The sequence below is a fragment of the Rattus norvegicus genome, chromosome 13, assembly GCF_036323735.1.
Source record: "Rattus norvegicus strain BN/NHsdMcwi chromosome 13, GRCr8, whole genome shotgun sequence".
In the NCBI taxonomy this organism is placed as follows: domain Eukaryota; kingdom Metazoa; phylum Chordata; class Mammalia; order Rodentia; family Muridae; genus Rattus; species Rattus norvegicus.
The window spans coordinates 82,839,871-82,859,298 of NC_086031.1; the positions used below are offsets into that span (position 1 = coordinate 82,839,871).

The 19,428-nt window shown below is 43.7% G+C and overlaps 1 protein-coding gene and 1 long non-coding RNA gene across 5 annotated transcripts in view; one reads left to right on the forward strand and one right to left on the reverse strand.

The window, feature by feature from the left end:
* The window catches only part of Pbx1 (PBX homeobox 1), a 309,784-nt gene that overhangs the window by 28,207 nt on the left and 262,149 nt on the right, over window positions 1-19,428 (reverse strand). For 2 of the 4 annotated variants that reach the window (NM_001100681.2, NM_001134862.2), the window contains one exon: window positions 5,082-10,255. The exons of the other annotated variants lie outside the window; for them this stretch is intronic. Coding sequence is in view for 1 of the 2 variants with exons in the window: in NM_001134862.2 (NP_001128334.1) it covers window positions 10,163-10,255 (93 nt within the window). In the remaining variant the exon portion in view is untranslated. Of the gene's footprint in view, window positions 1-5,081; window positions 10,256-19,428 lie in introns of those variants that run through there. 4 annotated transcript variants of the gene reach the window in all.
* The window catches only part of LOC134481530 (uncharacterized), a 54,029-nt gene that overhangs the window by 17,895 nt on the left and 16,706 nt on the right, over window positions 1-19,428 (forward strand). The gene's annotated exons all lie outside the window — the stretch shown is intronic.

A 19,428-nucleotide genomic window follows, 5' to 3' on the forward strand; every position in this document is an offset into this window, starting at 1 on the left:
CAAACCTCCCAAATCCCTAACAATAGGGACTAAGTTGATGAACCAATCCATGTTGAGGGGAGGTGCATGCTAACTATGAGAACGACATGATGTATCCTCAGAACCCTTCCATTCAACTCATGTACCTCTCACCTGGCTGTTCATTTATATCCTTTAATGCCAAAGGAGGACACATAGATGGAGTTGTTACTTGCATCCCGTAGCTGTTTTAGCAAATTACCCAACTGAAAGAGGGGATTGCAGCTTGGTTACAGCTCCTGATCAGATTTGACGGTTGCATGCAAAACCTGTTATGAAGACAGTCTGTAGGATCGAGCCCTGTTGAGCCCTAACCCTCCCCCAAATAACTAGTGTCAGCTTTGGTATGAGTTTTAAGATGCCTCCCAGATGCTGGAGCAATTGTTGGTGTAGAAAAGCTCTCATTTGGTTTTAGAAGTGGTATCAGGAAGGTCCCGAATGACAGTAGTGGATCTGGCACTTAAGTCAGTATTATGTATGTAGCTGTTAGGTGCTCAGTGAGCAAACACCATGCAGACCGGAAGGGAAGGACTCCGGAACGTACCAATGCAGCCAGTAGGAAGATACTGGGGAGTACAACCAGAGATGTTCTCCTGAGTGTCTCAGAAAGGGGCCCTGGGCGTTTGCAGAAAACGTGGGCACATCTGAGAGGAATTACTGAGGAAAGTAGGGTGGGACATTCAAGGTTATTAGTGAATTCTCCTATCGCCATTTCTGTGTGAGGGGACATTGATGAGCTGTGTGTTCTAAAGGCATAGCCTGGAGATGAGGCCCTTTGGAGGGATTCTGCTGGAGAAGTAATTGCAGGAATCCTGCTGGGGCAAAGGTGGCTAAGTCTGGGAAAGTCTGTGGAATTTGAGTAAAGCTGAGCAAGATGCACTGGATAGAGTGGAAGCTTTCAATAGAGCCAGAATTTGGGTGGGGGAATTAAAAATAGAGTTTAGGAAACTATGCTAGGGAAACCAATATGTAGACCTAAGAGCAGAGAGAATGCACTCTATACAAGAGACAGAAGAGAAGGAACTAGGGAAAGAAGGCGGCCAGAGCATTTGAAACACTTCCGGCTTGCTTCCAAGGAGCTCCTTGGAAAGTTCGTTATGAGCAAATGTCAGGACAGTTTGTGTCTGTGGACATGGAGCAGGCCCTGTCACTCTGGCTTAGGCCCACAGAGCTGAGGGAAGGTGAGGCTCTGTGGTGTGTGTGTATGTGTGTGTGTGTGTGTGTATGTGTGTGTGTGTGTGTGTGTGTGTGTGTGTGTGTGGTGGGGTGTGCACACAGGGTACATCCCTCTGGCCTGCAGTGTATGGAGAGCTTACGCTCAGCAATTGGCAGCCGATTCTAGCTGAGCCAGGGGGAAGGGCAGAAGGGTCACAAGCTGGACAGTCTTGCAGAAAAGGAAGAAGCAGAAGTCACAGAGGTCTAGTGACCTGTGGTTGGGGGTGCGGGGCTTAACAGGAAATGGAAATTGTGTGAAGTTTTAAATATGTGTATGAATGCTGGGGGAGGAAGGGAACCTCAAGTCAGCCTGTGGACTAGAGGGGACCCACTTTTACATTCCTGAATTTTTCATAAAGGCATGAATATTTCAAAGGTCGTTCTCAGAGAGAGGGAGCAGAATGCATAGGTCGGGTTGTTTCCCTGAGGATACAGGAAGCAAAGTGCAAGATTAACCTCTTGCTGGTGGCTTTTTCTCAGTGTGACTGTGGATACCAAACCACTGTACTGCAAGACTAAAAAAAGAGTCTACTTTTACTTTTTCCACGGACTCTCTCTTTTTCTTGCTTTCTCATCAAATTATCAAAGAGCCGCTAAGATCATTCATTACCAATAGTCCTGGCTACTTCATTTTGCAATTGGAGCTAGGATTCTACTGGTGTTTTCTCAGTTTTGCAGATAAAGCTGACCTAAGGATACAGTTCATATGCCTTGCAAGTTGATTTCTAGGGGAAAGTGGGGGGGGGGTACTAGAGAGACTCAAGGTTAGATTAACTGGGCATTGGAGGAAGGAAGGCCCTAGACCCCAGTCGTCACAGTGGACTATGAACACACTTGTGCACAGTGAGAGCATTAGCAAATCAGAGAGGATGGAGCTGTAGATTAATATCCTTTTGGATTTTAATTTATAAGAGAAGGAAGACTTTATTTTGAACTTTAATTTCTCTCTGGGTACTTATTAATAAAAGATTCATATCTGAATACATACCAGCACTTCAGACCTTTTATGCTATAAAGGAATACATGTTGATAACTGCTGAGCTCCATTAGAAATCTGGCTGGGTAGTGAGGGGTGGGGGAGTGATTTTGGCTTAGGGCACAGTGAAGCCCAAACATTAATGATTGGTCTACTAGCTCTACCTGAAGCTATCTGAGTTAGGCCTTGACTGGGTCCCAGGAAGACAAGACAAAGAGTGGTTCTCCAAAGCATGAAGCCCTGGGCGGCACTGTGACTTTTCTTCATCTCCCAGCACCACTGAAGATCAAGGAAGTCTACCTGGGTGAGAAGCTACAGACTAAAACCCTCCAGGCATGGTAGCCCCCTACTGCACTTTCGTGTTGAGGTACACGGTTTAGTTTTTATGCAGGAATGATAAAGAAACTCTTGCTCCCTGGTTCTGTGCTCAGATGGCAAGCTTAAGCCCAGGCTCCTTGGGAATCACCCAATGGGCAACTCCATAGAACGGGGCCGTGCACTACTTCTCAGAAATGACTCTAATGCAGAGGCTATATTTTGGCCACTAAAGAGATATACCATTAATACTTTAGCTACATTTCTCCTTGCAAGGTGGAAATCGGTAGAAATGTAGAAGGACATGTAGGAACTTTTGGTTGATGAGAGTAAGCACATCTGACTTCCCAGTTTAGATTTGCTATGGTCTAAGTGGTTTCTGTAGACTCTGTGTTCTATGCTGGACTCTGCCTTTTATAGGAGGCAAGGTATTTGAGGTATGGTTCAATCAGGGGTGAAAAGCATCTAAAATTATACTGTTGCTTTTCTGGAAGAGACCTGGGGAAATCCATGATGGAGATGCTATCCATAAACAGCCCCTGCAAGACTCTTAATCTGCCAGCTCCTTGCCCATTCAGAACACGGAGCAGTATGATATTATTTATAGATTATTTAGTGTAAGATGTGTGGCTACAGCATGAATGAACTAGGGCATAGCCTCCATACAGTCTCTTAGATGACTCCTAGCCACCAGCCATGATTCTTTGAGGCAGCTATATGAACACAGAAGTGTGACTTCCTGGAGATGGGGGCAAGGCTTTTGTCATTCTCAGTAGCTCCTTCCTCCTGGTGACCACAGGTTTGATGCTGAGGTTCAAGATTAGAGACAAATTGGAAGATGTTGGAGAACGTGTTTGCTTGTTTGGTTTTCTCTTTTCCATTCTCACACTTCCATAGCATAAGTACTTCTGTTTACTCTCCCTTGAAAGGGGACTATTAGGGCACATATCCCTATATCCTGACACACCCATTCCTCAACCTTTACAACTGAGGCATAATGCAGCCTTGTCTAGAATGGTGCCTAGGCATATATTTACTTGGTATGTGTCTACGTAGTGACACAAGCATATAGATTTGTCTTTTGTTTTTGCTCTCAGTCACTTGGCCAGTCATTCAAAAGAGCCACTCAAATACCTTGCCTCATACAAAAGGCAGAGTCCAGCATAGAACACAGAGTCGACAGACACCACTTAGACCATAGCCAATCTAAACTGTGGAGTTACTTTGAAGTGACTGCCTAGCTAGGGAATAGTTTTCTAGGCTTCCACTATTATCCCTAGATCTTAAGACTTAGACATCTAAATGCAAGTCTTGGTCAAGGTTTTCAAGAAATGGGTAAGCCTCCTTCATACCCTTTCGTCCTACTAAGTATGGTAGATGACACACATGGGAGATGAGTGACAAAGAGCTGGATCTCTAGGTCACAATAATGGAAGGAGGTACCATGGCTGAAACATGTCTTAAATTATTGTATAGGAAATATATTTGATTTGTATTTGAGGCATTACACATTTTTGGCTTCTTTCTTCCTTTAGTTCTGTACAGCTCCAGTGAGTTCTAATGAATGTGCTTTGTGGGTAAATTAGACCCAAAGGTTTCCAAATAATTGAGAAAAAACTTAGTCTGAGTCTGACTTTCACACACACACACACACACACACACACACACACACACACACACACACACACACGAAATGTGTTTTTCTGTTTAAATTTGAAGGAAGAACCTGAGACTTTTAGCCTCTGCAAAGATTTTAAAAATCATTTATGGATAGTTTTATTCTTCCAAGGTCATTGATGCTTTGTTCAATAGAAAGAAAATGAAAATTTAATTCCGACTGCTTCTCTGTTGGTCTAGTTTTGTTGATTGGAATCACGATTGGGATGGGGTGGGCATATGGTGCTACCTCAACTTCCAACTCCCTTCCTTGGAAATGTCAAACATAAAAACAGAAAAGGAATGCTTGTTTAGAACCATGCTTTTGGTGGGACAATCTGTCAGAGGAAGATAGGCAAGTAAATCCACGGTGTTGAAGGTAGGGACATGCACTTAAAGCACTGGAAATACTGACTAACAGATGGTAGCCTAGGCCAGAGGCCCAACGAATACAGACAAACTCTCAGGCTCAATGCTTCAGCAGGGTGGTAGACATAACTGACTGCAGTTTAGCAGATTGCTGGAGTGACATCTAGGGTATTTTGGAGAGTCCACAAGTATTATTCATAGCCTGGATTCTTTCCCTTGAAACATCCCTTGAGAACAACAGTTTCCCTTATGACCAGACCATTCCAGCTAAGGAAAACATAACCCACTGGGTCAATAGCCATGTCTTAGGGAGCAAATGAGTTTCTCCTTCCTTCAGACCAGTTGATTTTTTATGTCTCTTTCTCCCTCCCTCCCCCCTTCCCGCTTCCCTCCTTCCCTCTGTGAAGCTGGTAGCCCAGATTTTGGCTGATTAGGGCAATAATTTAAAGTGCAAGTGACGATAACCCTGGACCATTTCGGGAAGAGAAGTTGCCAGCACAGAAGAAGTGCACAAAATACAAGTGTGTATATATATATTTTTTGCAACAAAAGAAACTATTTATTTGGAATCTGCATTACCAGTACAAATTAGGAGACTGTAAAACCTACATCGTGTTAGTATCATTAGAGAACACAAAAAGTTCAGCTGGAATCAAAGGGGACAGAGGCCTGTGCTCGCACAGAAGCAGAAAAAGCTTAAACTTTCAAAACCAAAGTAGAACCGAGCTTTGCAGGTTTATACTCTCAATAATAAAGAAAAAAGAAAAGAAAAGAAAATGCGGGGGGGGGGGGAATAAAACCAACAACCAAAGGAACACACTTCAAAATGAAACCCCCCAGAGGGAAGAAGAAAGAGGGAAAACATTCGATATTTTATTTTAATGAAAGGGAAAGAAAAAGTTTACAAAAAAAAATAAAATAAAAGTTTCCAGAAAGCTTTGAGCTAGGCTGGAGAGCACAGAGGTGACGTGAAAAGGCTGCCTTTCATCTCCCAGGACATAGAAACAAGAGCTAAACTGTCTCTAGGTGGAATGCTTCCTACAGCAGAGACCCGGGACTGTGGCTTCCCTTCTTCATGCATCTGGCGGGAATTCTGTCTGCTTTCTGAACACTTGAGTGTCTGCATGAGCAATGTCTGAAACTGAGTGTCTGTCCAACCACATGGCCTTCTTTTTCCCTAAGACCGTGACAAACGTTCTGGTGAAGCCCACCTGGCATTTTAGAGTTAACCTCACCAGAGGTGAGCGACAAGTGCACCCAGATTAAAAGACAGCTTCTTAGTATTCAAATCCCAGCCGTGACCCTGGCTCCTAACTTCATCCACACTGCGTCCAGAATGTGGGAATCTGGATCCCAAGAAGATGGGCCCAGGGTGGGCTTCACGGATCTACTGTACTGGGTAACATCGGCTTCCATGGCAGTACTGCCTGTAGAGTTCTACCTGGAGAGAGATCCCACCTTGTTGGGAGCTTCCTGTGGACTGTTGATGTTAGTCAGGGAGAAAGAAAGCCCTTGATTGGGACATTCAGAATCAACAAGCGCTTTTGTTTTCAATGTAAGAAATCCCCTGGACAGACTCGGTGAGTATTTAAGGAAGGAAGTCCCTGCCTCATTATCTCGGGGACTGCAGAGTGCCACACACCCTGGCATGCAAGAGAGCAGGGGCATGTGGCCGTGGGCTTTATCGTTGGTTTTGACATTGACTGCAGCAAAGCAGAGGGGAGAAGCAGCCTTCTCTCCTAGCTGTCTCTTTTCACATCACCCTGTACACATATGTAAGGAACAAACCTAGTAAGACCCATAAACCCAACAGCGGAAAAGGAGCACCCCCCCCTCAAATAAACAAAACCAAAAAGAAGACAAAACAAAACTTTCTTTTTCTGTATTTTTAAGAGCAGGAATAAAGAGAAGAATTCATTTCTGGGTCAAAATTAATAAACATAATGTGTTAGGTTGAACCTATTATGTTCACTATTCCAACCTTTTTTTTTCCTTTTTTTCTTTTTTTTTTCCTTTTTTTTTTCCTTTTTTAGTTTACAAAATGAATTACGGTCACTTTTAAACATCATGAAAGAAGAAATGGATGTACACACCTTGACACTTTTCTAGCATTCTTGAACTAATTCACAAATGCGAGAAAATAAAAAAGAAAAACGGGAGAAATGAGGAACATAGGTAGTTCGGTGTTAAAAAACATTTGCAGGAATGATGTGTATTGTTACAGAGAGAAGGGACGCTTCCCCTTCCTGTTTTGCGTGCTATGAGGGTCATTTTTAAAACTTTTTTTTATTATAAACACTATTAAATTCAGACCGCTTTTTTGGTTTTTTTTCTTTATCTGAATATACAAGAACATTCATTATCAAATGTTCATCATCAATACTACAAAGAACGAGACACAAGTCGCAAGAAACAATGGAAAAATGTTAATAAAGCTGAAAGAATTGTTGAGTTTTTTTTTTTTTTTTTGCATTCTTTTTTTCCTAAGATTTTTTTTTTTTAATTTGAGTTTCTGTAGTTTTATCTTTTTTTGGTATCGAAGTCAGGTTTTTCTGGGCAGAAAAAAATAAAGAGGAGGAAGAAAGAAGCGAAGATAAGTGTGAGGAAAAAGCAACCGAAATAAAAATAATAATATTAATAATTAAGTACTACTACCACAGGGGAGGAAATGGAGAGAAGGTGTCTGTGGGCTTAACAGCTACCCAGAAGTCCATTCTACTCCAGCAGGAAGAGGTGATGGTAAACCAAGGTATACACGGCAACGCCATTTCTCAGGAGGGAATTGCTGCTGTTGGAAACAGAGCACTCACACTCGTACTTAGAGAATACGAAGAAATTCTGGGACACAGTTTGTTTTTTAAATGGGGAGTCTATAGCATTGACCTGATCTGAAATCCTGGGGAGCTGAGTTTCTAAAGGCCACACTCATTCCAATTCTATCTGGGGACTGCCAGTTTTCCCTAGCCTTGCTTGACAACAGAGATCTGGTGGCTGCCATGTTGGAGGCAGCAGTGAGCATGGATGTCAGACCACTGGCTATGTGTTGGAGCTAAAGGCGGCCTAATCAAGTGCTGGGTGGGTCTCTCTGTGCAGCTACTGCCTGGAGAGAAGCAAGCTTTGAGGATGGTACTATTGCAGCACGATCCACTCATGTCCCTTCATGTGTTCAATCCACAGCTGGGGTCATTCTTGTTTTCAAGAGAGCCCTTCAGCAATTCTTACAATTTGCTCCATGTTACATGATGTGATCCAGCCATGCTTCTGTTAATGGTTTCAATATATTCTTGCCACAAGGACAAAGATCTATGCATGGCTCAGGTTTGATGACAGTCTTTCTAGTAACGGGTCAGCTAGACAAATTTTCATTTGCCAAATAATTCTGTTCTGCATTATCTTCAAATACTCGGTCCCCTCAGGTTTCCAGTATACAAGCCTGACTCCTCCGAACACACATGAAGCGTGTTTCCCATTTATCACTGTAGTATTGTGGAATGTGTGTGGTGCTGTGGGCTTGTCTCTCAGCCCTCAAGCTCTTGTACTTCTTCCTGGGAGTCCCTGAAGCAGAAGAGTTGTGATAGGGACAAGGACTTGCAGAGCCTCATAACTGGATTCAAGTTGAAACTAATAAAACCAGGTTCTACTCCTCTAGCTTTGAATCTCCTCTCTATCCTAAGAAGACAAATGGAGCAAAACCAAATCAGAGCAGAAAGCCTCTGACACAGCACTCTGTCATTACTACGATGGCACCAAGGTCTGGATAACAAGCAGAGATTAGAAGAAGAAAACCATGTATCGTTCTGACTTAGCATGAAATGTTTGGCATAGAGACATTGCTTTTCCTGACCATCAGACCTGGAGATTAAATATAAACAAAACCAGCTTTTTTGGGGGGGGTGTCTTACAAGCCCCTTGGTGAGCCAAGTATACCAATTCCCATTTTACAGAGGAAGTGCATGAGGCTCCAAAGATATCTGGCCACTTGTCACTTAACCTACTGGTAAAGCTGCCATCTTTATGGCTGGCAGACTCATCTGGAGAATTTAAGTTCATATCAAAAGCAAGACTACCTTTCTAGCAACTTATATTTTCTGTCAATCCCTTGGCATATAGATAGATCACCGTGATTATTTCAACGACAACAAAAAAAAAAAAAATTCATCACCCTTACTCTATGATTCAATGTCTTCCAAGTAATTAGTAAAAGTTAACCGTATACCTATACCGTTCTCTTCTCTGGAGGGAAAGCCAGAATCAAGACCATGGTTGACTATAATATTTTGGAAAGATAACATAATAAAAACACAAACAAAGCGTTCAAATCTGTCATAGACATTGGAAGTCCTGTGTGTGGCTCCCTGAGAGCTGCAGAGGTGGTAGGAATGAAGACGGTTTACACTTGAATCCTGACCTGCATGTTAACCAAGTCCTGTACATCTGACTGTAGTAAGTACATGTTAGTGGGTCCTAAAAGCCCCAGCCACATACCGCTTCTCTCTCGGGCTCACCAGATAGAGTACTATGATCACTAGTGTAAGTCTGTATAGGACTTGATTGTTGGGAGACCATTTGGGAGGTATCAGTAAACACTGCCAGGGCCTTCTACAGGGGAGGTCACTGATGAAAGGTTAGTAGCATCCTGCGAAGCAAAGCTGTGAGGTTGTGCATGTGTCCACCTGTATGTTGTGTATGTGTGCACATGTCTATGAAGGGACAGTGAAGCCTTTCAGGATGAGATCCTTCACTCTTTATAAACAGCCTCATCAGGACGCCTCTCTTAGACCTGGCTTGCCTGAGGTTCTGCAAATTGAATGGTCGAATGGTCACCATAGACTGTGCCTCTGAGACCAAGAACTGTTTCTAAGAGGATGAGAAAGCTGGTAGGAGTCCTGCCTTTGCCATTCCTTGTGTCCTCCGCTGCTAGACTTCCTGCCTAGGACTCAACCTGATGGAGCTACACTGGGACATGTGGCACCTTTAGAAGCCCAGGTATGGCAGTCCCTAGCAAACACCTGGGGCCAGAAAGGAGAGGAAGAAATCAGGATTGTTCCCAGAAAGAAGGGGGAAATGGAGATAGGGTGGCCTGGAATGAGTAGGGCAGTGTGGTGTATTCCTGCTAAGAGGTAGTAAGAGTAACAAGGGAAACAGAAGGATTGCCTGTCAATGTAGGGATGAGGGCTCCTCGTGAGGTAAATTTGGCTCCTCAAACCACCAGCATGAAAACATACAAACGCGTTTATTGTTTCTTTGTAATTTGTCTTTCCTTTTTAAATTTCTCTAATTGTGGGGGGAAAAAATCCTTCAGTGAAATAATAGAAGGCAGGAACCAGGGAGTCTATAACAGAGAGCGGGGGCCAGGGAAGATGACAGAACCAGTCTGATAGCTGGAGGCAGGGAAGGGTGGCTTCTACCCAGAAAAAAAGGGAAGAGAGTATAAAGAAGTGTCCAGATTGGCTGAAATAGCATCCCAAAGAAGAGAAGAGAAGGAGACTCTTATTGTGTTTGCTGATTGCTTCGACCTCCAGTCTGACCGCTTCAGCGTTGGGAGAGAAACCCTCCCTCCTGCCCCTGCCCCAACTGCGGCACAGGGTCAGCCGGGATGCGATTGCTGGGAGATCAGTTGGAGGTATCAGAGTGAACACTGCCAGGGCCTTCTGTAGGGGAGGTCACTGATGAAGGGGTAGTAGCATCCTGCCAACCTCCATTAGCCTAGAAGGGAAAAAGGGAGAGAAGTCAGTCCTCTGTGATCAGGTGGCCTTTTTGAGCAGACAATGACAATGAGGCAACTTGTGGAAGGGACTGGCACCTGGCACATGGGGACACCCATAAAATGGGCTCATCGGGTTGTAGATGATAATATTCCCCCCAACACTCAGATGAGTCAGTCCTCCCAGTGAGCCTTTGGATCCAATGGTGATACCTCCCACTTATGTGATGTTTGTATTTCTCCAAGATTCTGCAATTCAGTCCCAGCCATCTATGAAGTGATAGCTGCCTTCTGGTCAGGAGATATGAGAAACTTATTTGGGCTTTAATCTTGGCAACAAGTTAGCCATTGATGTGGGTAAAGTACCTAAACATGGCTGGCTTTGGTTTCTCCTGTGAAGAATAAGAAGACTGGCTTAATTGTTTTCTGAAGGTCAATCTAGCACTGTGTGTCGTGAGTATTTATGGGATACCAGGCCCCGCTCTATGCCAGGGTCTAGAATCTCTTTGGTACATAGTGATGAGTGAGTCTAGTTCATGTATTCGAGGATGGGGCTAAGACAATACCATGAATGTCTTACAATTCAAGACAGAGCCTGATCAACTGTTGAGCCTGTTGTTAAGAAGGCCAGAGCTTCCATGAGGGCAATACTGTGTCTTGTTGGAATATCAGGAACTAACATTCTTAGCAGAATATATTGCTATGAAGAGAGAAGAGGGACGACTGGAGAGAGAGAGAACTAAGTGGGAGAGGGATGGAAGAGAGGGGAAAGGGAGGGACTATGGGAAGGGACAACTAACATTAAGGGCCATTTGAGAGACCATATGGAAACCTGAAACTAAAGAAGCTTCCTAAAATACATACGCATATGAAAAAATATAAACCGAGTCACCAAATAATGAGATAATGCCCCAACTAGACATCTATGCCACCAAGGAAAACCTCAAGTGCCAGGGTTGGATTACATCTACTTGAGTCATTGGCCAAAGGGACCCCATAAAAAACCCCAAGCATCTCAGGCTGTTGCCAAGGATATTGATTGTTCTCCACAAACTGATGAGAAATCTCTGTAGATAAAGACAACCCTCACATCTCTCATCCAGTGCAGAGAAATTGAGCTGGTAAGTAGCTAGAGCCTTTATCCCCTCTGCCTAGTGCTCACAGAGCTGGAAGGTACTGCACATGCTACCAGAGAAGAAAGAAAACTATCAATCCATTTACAAAACCTGTGATCTACATCAGTGACCTGCCTACAAGATATGCTGGGACAACAGCGGCACAGAGGTGAGAGGAACCAATCACTCAGATTGGATTTAAGGCCTACTCCATGAGATGGAATCCTACTCCAGGAGATTGAACCCAGGCCTGACACTGCTAGGGTGGCCAAGAATCTAAGGATGGATAAGTCATAGGCCTAGGGGAAAAGTGAATACTATTGTTTTGCTACAGAAACAAAGCAATAGAATTATTCCTAATGCCATTCTTCTATAGCCATAGATCAGTGTCTTGTTCATTCACCATTGGAAAAGCTTCTTCTTGCAGAAGATGGGAACCGTCACACAGAGCCACAACTTGGACAGTGAGAGAGATTGGAGCACTCAGCCCTAATTGGGATGACTTCATCAAATGCTTTCCTCAAGGTTCTGAGCCCTATGTGAAAGATGAAATGGAAAGACTGTAAAAGCCAGATGTGGTGGCATCAAGGAAGCAGAGTCCTCCAGAAACAGCAAATACGAATTAACAGAGACAATGCAGTCCCCACGGGGCTGTACCGGTTCGAGCCAGAGAGGGCCCCAGCATCTAATCCAGTGGAGGCTCAAAGGGTATATTAACCCACTTAAGGGTAGACAGCACTCTTAGATGGTCAACGCTTACACACACACACGCACGCACGCATGAGCTGTATTGGCCTTTTGCTTGTATTTTGGCTTCTAATTGTGTGTGTGTGTGTGTGTGTGTGTGTGTGTGTGTGTGTGTGTGTGTAAGAAAGGTTCTTGTTTGTAGGGAGGTGGGAAAGATCTGGGAGGGGTTGAGAAAGGGGAAAACATGATTGGAATATATTGTATAATTTTTTCAACTGAAACAAACAAACAAACAAAATAGGTGAGGGCTTCCATGAGGACAGTATTGTCAGCCAGTATTGTGTCTTGTCTTGTTGGCGCATCAGAAACTAATGTGCTTTGTAGAGAAGATAAACTTTGATGAACATTGAGAAGGGAATTCAAATGAAACATCACGGCTGCCACTGTGGGATGCATGAGAGTGGTAGGAAGATGGGAGAGTGTGAGCTTGACAGGGCCTCTGGAGGTCATTTGTACCAGGCAGTAGGCCTCAACCAAAAGAACTGTCCTGAAGTGTTTGTGGAATGGACAGTCTTTGCACAAAACACCCCAGAACTGAGTGAGTTCAGGAGTGATTTTTCTATGACAGTTAATTCTTGATTGATATGTTTAAGATCGCAGAGGTCACTGCACAAAAATGTGTCTCCTGTCCCAATCACTGTATTCTTGGAAGTAATTTATCTCAACTCTGGAAACAGACCATATCTGAGGGATCCCTGATTAAAAAAATTAGTTTCTATCATCTATTCTCTCATTTTATTCTTTAAAAATTTTAGTCATTATTATTCACATTATCATTATTATAATTCACATTTAGAAAAGACCACCACATTCCTATTGTAAAATCCATAGTAAGTAGAAGAGAGGATATCTGCACATTCTCTGTGAACAGGTGTCTGGTTATACCTCACTCACAAAGTAGCTGAGATGAAGAGAAAAGCTTCCTGGTCCGTGGCCCAGATGGAACACAGTCCTCCTAACTCCTGAAGCTACTCCTTTCTGCCTCCTTTCCTTGACTTGGCTTCCTTTGCCATTGGCTCACTGAGTGATGATTCAACTTTCCCAGAAAAGCCATATTTTTCATTCAAAACTGTTTCCTCCAGTCGTTAGGTTTTATGAAATCCCTAAGAAGGAACATACCAAATGGCTTATTCCAGGCAATGTCAAGAAGAACATGCCTCCCAACTTCTTTCTCCCCATGAACAACTGCTCTGAGCTCTAACTCCCAGTCCCCTAATCCATCAAATGGTTCTTCCCATTGCCTTCTCTGCTGGAACACTTCTTCCACTTGTATAGGGTCAGGACATTTTATTGAGGACAGTGAAGGCACAATGGGAGGATCTTCAAAGTTCTAAGGGGCAGAGACTTGGCAGCATAATCCAAATGAGAAATAGAATCAATTCAAATTCTAGTACAGGTTGTCATGGGGACACGGTGCTTCCACTTCGCCACCCAGCTAAGGGCATATATATTTTGGTGTCATTTGAAGCTTGCTAGGCACAGCAATTATATTTATTGCTTTTTCTACAAGAAAATCTTTTAATGGCATTCGTCTTTTTCCTGGGGAAACAAGGGTAAGATTATCAATAATATTTTCTAAAAAAATAGACAAGCTTAAAAAGCAAAGTGTTCAACACCCATAATCTACTACTCTGAGATAATTACTGTTAGCACTTTGATATCTGTCTATCTTAGTAATTTCATATGTGTATGTTTCCTCGATATTTTGATAGATGATAGATAGATGATAGAAAGATAGACAGACAGATAGACAGATAGATAGACAGACAGACAAAGGCAGGCAAATACTGTGGTGTGCTTAGGGCTTGAGGGAGGTAGGCACGCATTGGTATGTGTGCTAAGTAGTATTAGTTCTTAGGAGAAAGTGATAAAAGATGTATAAGTACAACTCCACAAGACAGAGAAAAGTGCTAGGGGGAAAAGCCACCTTAAGACTGACCTGGTACAAGTCAGGTACAAGGAAATCCCATCTTTATCATGGCACTTGGCACATGGTACAGGAGAGTTTGAGTTGACCACCACTGCCTACTTAACCATGCTATAATTCCATTAAAACGGTCATAAGTGGGGCCCCTGATGGAACATTCAGGAGAGAACATTAGTCGTCTTGTCTCTTTAAAGAAAAATCTGGCATTCCATGCTGCACAGAAATACTGGGAGAGTTCTCTGGGTTATCTCTGAACTGAAATGTATCAAAGAACTTGAATTTAACTCCTTTTATTTTTTTTTTTCCTTTTTTCGGAGCTGGGGACCGAACCCAGGGCCTTGCGCTTGCTAGGCAAGCGCTCTACCACTGAGCTAAATCCCCAACCCTTAACTCCTTTTCTTAAAAATTCAACTTCCTCACACCAAATATGCCAGGGGTCTGGGGAACTCAAAGATGGTAGAGAAGTTTAGTTCAATCAAAGAACAAAATCAACATTTTTACATATGGTAATTGAACCGGTTAAAGAGAATATATGGAATTTGTAGCCCAAATAAATACATACAATAAGCCTTCTAGCTCTATAACAAACCAAACCAAACAACAGACACCCCCACCCCCCTCTGTCAACTCCTCTTCCATCTAGAAGCCTAAAGAATGGGCGCACACACACATACACGTACCCCTTAGATTTGGCAATCACCATCCCAGGGCAAGATTCTTCCACATTAGCTCCCCAAACCCATATTCCAGGAAAGCCTTGTAGTCTGAATCAAATTGTGTGGCTGATCATCTTACCCGAGGATATACCAACTAGGATCCCCTGCTTCTTGCCAAATTTAGCAAACAGCAGCACAGGAGTTTCAAATCAGACAGGGAGAAGCACTTTGTAAGGCAATTTCATGTAGTACCAAGAGACCTGGGAGAGTTTCCTTCCCTAGAAGTGTTTTGTACAGTGGAGGGCCGCCTGCTGCCATGGCAGCTGGAAATGGCTAGCTCAGAAACTGCAAGCAATCCGAACCCAACTGCACTGTCTTTCCCGTAAATCACTCGAGCTGCTTCCGAGGTAACGTTGCAGCTTTAAAGTAAGACCTTCAGAGAGGTTGTACCATCTTGGGAAACAGCTGACCTCGCTTACTGCCACGTTAACCCTCGGGAGCAATTCTTTCCCTCTTCCCTGACTGCGGGTGAATATTAAGCAGAGCGCTCTGCCTTTGTGTATTTATTATCTGGGCACAGTGAGAGGAAAGGAGGCTTTTATTAGCAGCGGTGGGAGGGAGATGAAGCTAAGACTACGGTTTTCTCTGGACCCCAACTTTCCTGTCTGATTCATGCTGTCCTTCACAACAGGCAATGCTTCACCTCAGGAAGCACCTTGAGGACTTAATCTTTTTCATTTCTGAAAACATGACTCTTGGAAGAGTCATCTGCATGGGGCAGGGAAGCAAGACCCAATCTTACTTTTAGTTTCACCCAGGAAGCTAAAGGCAACCAAATAGGTTGAACCTAGAACCTTATAGAGGGGAAAGGTGAGAGGATTAAAATTGGAACTAAATGCATCAGGTTCCCAAGTTAAGGGAAAAAAAAAAAGAGAGAGAGATCTTCAAAACACAAATGAAAGATACTAGGGGACGGGGACAGAAATGCTTGAAACAAAAGTGACTCTTTATTCTATGGGCCACTCCAGAACAGGTTTTGCTAGAAGTATAACTAAAGACCAAGCATGGCTGTCTGAAGAGAGAGAAAGCAATGAGTCCCAGAACAAGCCTGGGCAGTGGCAGGCTAGAAAATCCACGACCCCCTATTTCTTTCTTCTCTGCCACTTTTCTCAAACCAGAACAGCGGGGTGGGCAGGCAGCTGCCTCCTCCTGGCTGTGGAGGATTTTGTAAGGCCTTTAGTTCACTGCAAAGTCTGCTGGGCTGTAAGAGGTCCCTGTCCCATCTCTTTTTCTTCTCGCTCTTCCTCTGCGCTTACCTTAGCAGCACGCTGTTGATACAGAGAATTCATCACCTGATTTGACAGCCCGAGCGAGCATGGCACTAAGAAACCCTCATTTGCAACCCAGAAATACGCTGAGGTGCCACAAACTGGCTGATGTCAGCACCAAGTTGAGTTAGATCTGCATACGGGCCAGATGCCATTATCAGAGATGCCTTCAGCATGGACGACGAGGTGTACGTGCTTCAGGCCCTCAATCAGCCAGGCTGGTTGGTCAACCAGGAAGCAAAATAAAGAACACGGATGTATCTTGTCTTCTCCTCTGGGCATGTGTGGGTTAAATACACACACACACACACACACACACACACACACACACAGAGAGAGAGAGAGAGAGAGAGAGAGAGAGAGAGAGAGAGAGAGAGCAAGCACTTCTCTGTATCCCAGACACATCAGTTCACCTGGGAAGCTACACCTTAGATCCATGATTCTTTTCTCTCTTGTTCCCTCCATCTCTTTCTTCTTTGCCTCTTCTACTGCTTTATCTTCTTCCTCCTCCTCCCCCTCCTCCTGTCAAATGTGGACAGAGTTCCGCTATGTAGCCCAGGCTGGCTTTGAAATTGTGATCCTCCCGTCTCTGGTTCTCAAGCGTTGGCGTTCTAGCTATCAAGCTAGAAGAACTATGTTTTCCTAATGTGCTTTCCCCAAGATAACCTTGCGAGTGCTTACCAAGAGAGGCTTTGGGATGTCAAAATGTGGTACGAATGTGATTGGAAAGTCCCTCAGGGGTCATCCTCTAGTTTAAAATTTCCCAGGAAAATTTGCAATGGGAAACAGAACTGGGCTTAGCCTGGCACTCCTCCAAGCTTATCTCTAAGCTAGCCCAAAGGGATTTCTCGAAAATGTAATTTTGATCATATCACTGCCCAGGGTAAACCTTTCGAGACTTTCCATTGGCTTCAAGATGAGGGTCAGTGTCCTCATCGAGTCTATAGCATCTTTGATTGTGTTTATTCCCAAGCCAACTCTCTCATTTACGCCTTCAACCATCTCGGACCACTTAGGAATCCCCAGATCGGAGCAGCTCTGCTTCTTCCTCCTTGAATACAGCGCTCTCAAGCATCCAGTGACAGTCACTTAAGTCGAAGTTCTTTGCAAGGCTGAGTTTAACTGCCCTTGCAACCTGCTTCCTTGGCAATGTCCATTTCTGCACCAGGCTCCTCAAGGCTCTGCACACACCTGGTCACCCCACCTACACTACCACACTGATGTGTTCTTTCACAAGACCTCCCTTATTTGCCAAAGCACAGGAGCGAGGCTGTGTGATATCTGACTCCAAAGAGCCTATCACAGTGTCTTACATACACATCATTTCGGTAGACGTATCTTGGAGGGAACATGAAATAAACACGTGGGGGACTCCATAGCATCCACTTGGCATCAAGAGACGATACAGGAAGATCGGGATTCTGAGCTCAACAGTTCAGTCTGAGTATACATTTAAAATTTATTCAAAATGCCAAGCAGAGGTGGGTCTAGTGTCTGGGTAGACTCTGAATGCAGACTGTAACCTTTTCCTTACTTACTAAATTGCCACCAGGGAGACAGCTTACTCCAAACAGTTTGCTATGATTAACATTTACATGATGGTACTCTGTTTCTGGGGAGAACGGTTGAGAAGGATACTGTACAGGGCCTCACACACCATCTCAAGAAGTGGCAGTGTCCAGAACGAGTCAAGGAGAAGATACATTTCTTACCTGGAATCCAGACAGTTTCTAGGTCACCACTTTGAGTATTGTGAAACTCTAAAATGTACAGACACAGCCCCTAGTGGTATATGCTTCCCTCTCTTTTCTATTTCCAGAGATGAGACCCACACCCCCCCATCCAGTTTTTATCTTAGGATATGGGAATGAAGGTGGCATGTCTAATATAGAATATCCTTACACACACTGAATACAAAGTTTTGAAAATATAAATCCTGTTTTGTTATTACTGTTGTTGGTAATATTTTCATTAGCTAAGTTAGGTAACCTCTTTTGGTAATTTTCTGCAGACCTACATGTCTCAGTGTCAATCATGTTGACTACCTCACCCTGACCTTGTATCTGAGAACTCTTATACAGAAACTCCCTTATACAGAAACTCACTTGTGGATGAGAAGATCTCTTCCTCACTGCCTCAGATTTGCTTAGTGCCCCACAGTTCCTTAAAGATCAGGATACTCACTTGATCTTAGAATTAGGTCACACTCTGAGACCTGTGCTCACCAAGAACTACCTTTCCTCATATGCCTCTGAAATCAGTCATCTGCGTGCATGTTCTCATGATACTGGCTCTAGGATTACAGTTTCAACAACCTTTGGCAGCCAGGGCTTCCTCTCTGATTGCTAGCTAGCTCTAGGTGAGACTGGGAATGTCACACCACTGGCACACTACCATAAACTCAGGAGCCCTATGATCTTGCTGGACACGTTTCAGAAAGACAGTGCAGTCAACATTACTGGGAAATCATATTCTTGCTATAATGACTTTGGCAATTTAAGATGTTGCAATGACATAGCAGATCCTGTGTTGCCAAAGAGAGATGTCTGATTACCCTAAAGAGAAGTCCAGTGGGAACCTCTTTTGGCTTTGCCTGCCCAGGTCTCCTGGTCTCAGGGAATCTGAGTCATCTTTCAAGGCCAGGTTTGACAGCTGTCTCCCTGTAGACTTCTTCAAGAGGCACCATCATGTAGTTCTCTAGATGTGACTCCATTGACCTTCTGACCTTCCACCCTGACCTTGAACCATGCCCAGCCTTTCAGAGATCTCCATGGAAACAGAGTCTCTTTTCTATTCCAGTTACTTCCCTTTTAGTTCTATCTTATGCCACTTACTAGAGATATAGGATTATATAAAAAGTAAGGAGGAAAAAAATCTAGTTTCTAGTATCAAGGATTTTATAGTTTTGTGGAAAACAGATACTTGTTAATCATCTATCTATCTATCTATCTATCTATCTATCTATCTATCTATCTAGTCTAGATTGTCCTAAGTGCCAGGTCAGATTAGTATATAAGGATGTCATGGACACTTCTGGAAAGTCAGCCTGGAGCTGAACAGAAGACAGAAGTAAAAGAGTGGAGCAAAGAAGCTCCTGAAAGAGAATTCTAACCAAAGGCTCTGTGGAATCCAAAGGTGGCCAGGGCTGTGGGGGTTAAAAAGGTAATTTAGGGCTGGGGAAACAGAAAACTTGATCACTGGACCTAAAGAGCCCAAGGAGGGCTGGCTTTGACATTTCTCCTTAGTGCGGTGGTAAATAATGGAACAAGAAGCCATTAAGGCAAGAAACCTGTCTAGTGCAGTGGCTTCTCAGTGAAGCACCTGCGTTGAATGAATGAAGAACTGGTGCTTTGAAAGCTTTGCTAGTATCCTAACCCTAGGAAGATGGGGCCCTGGCTGCAA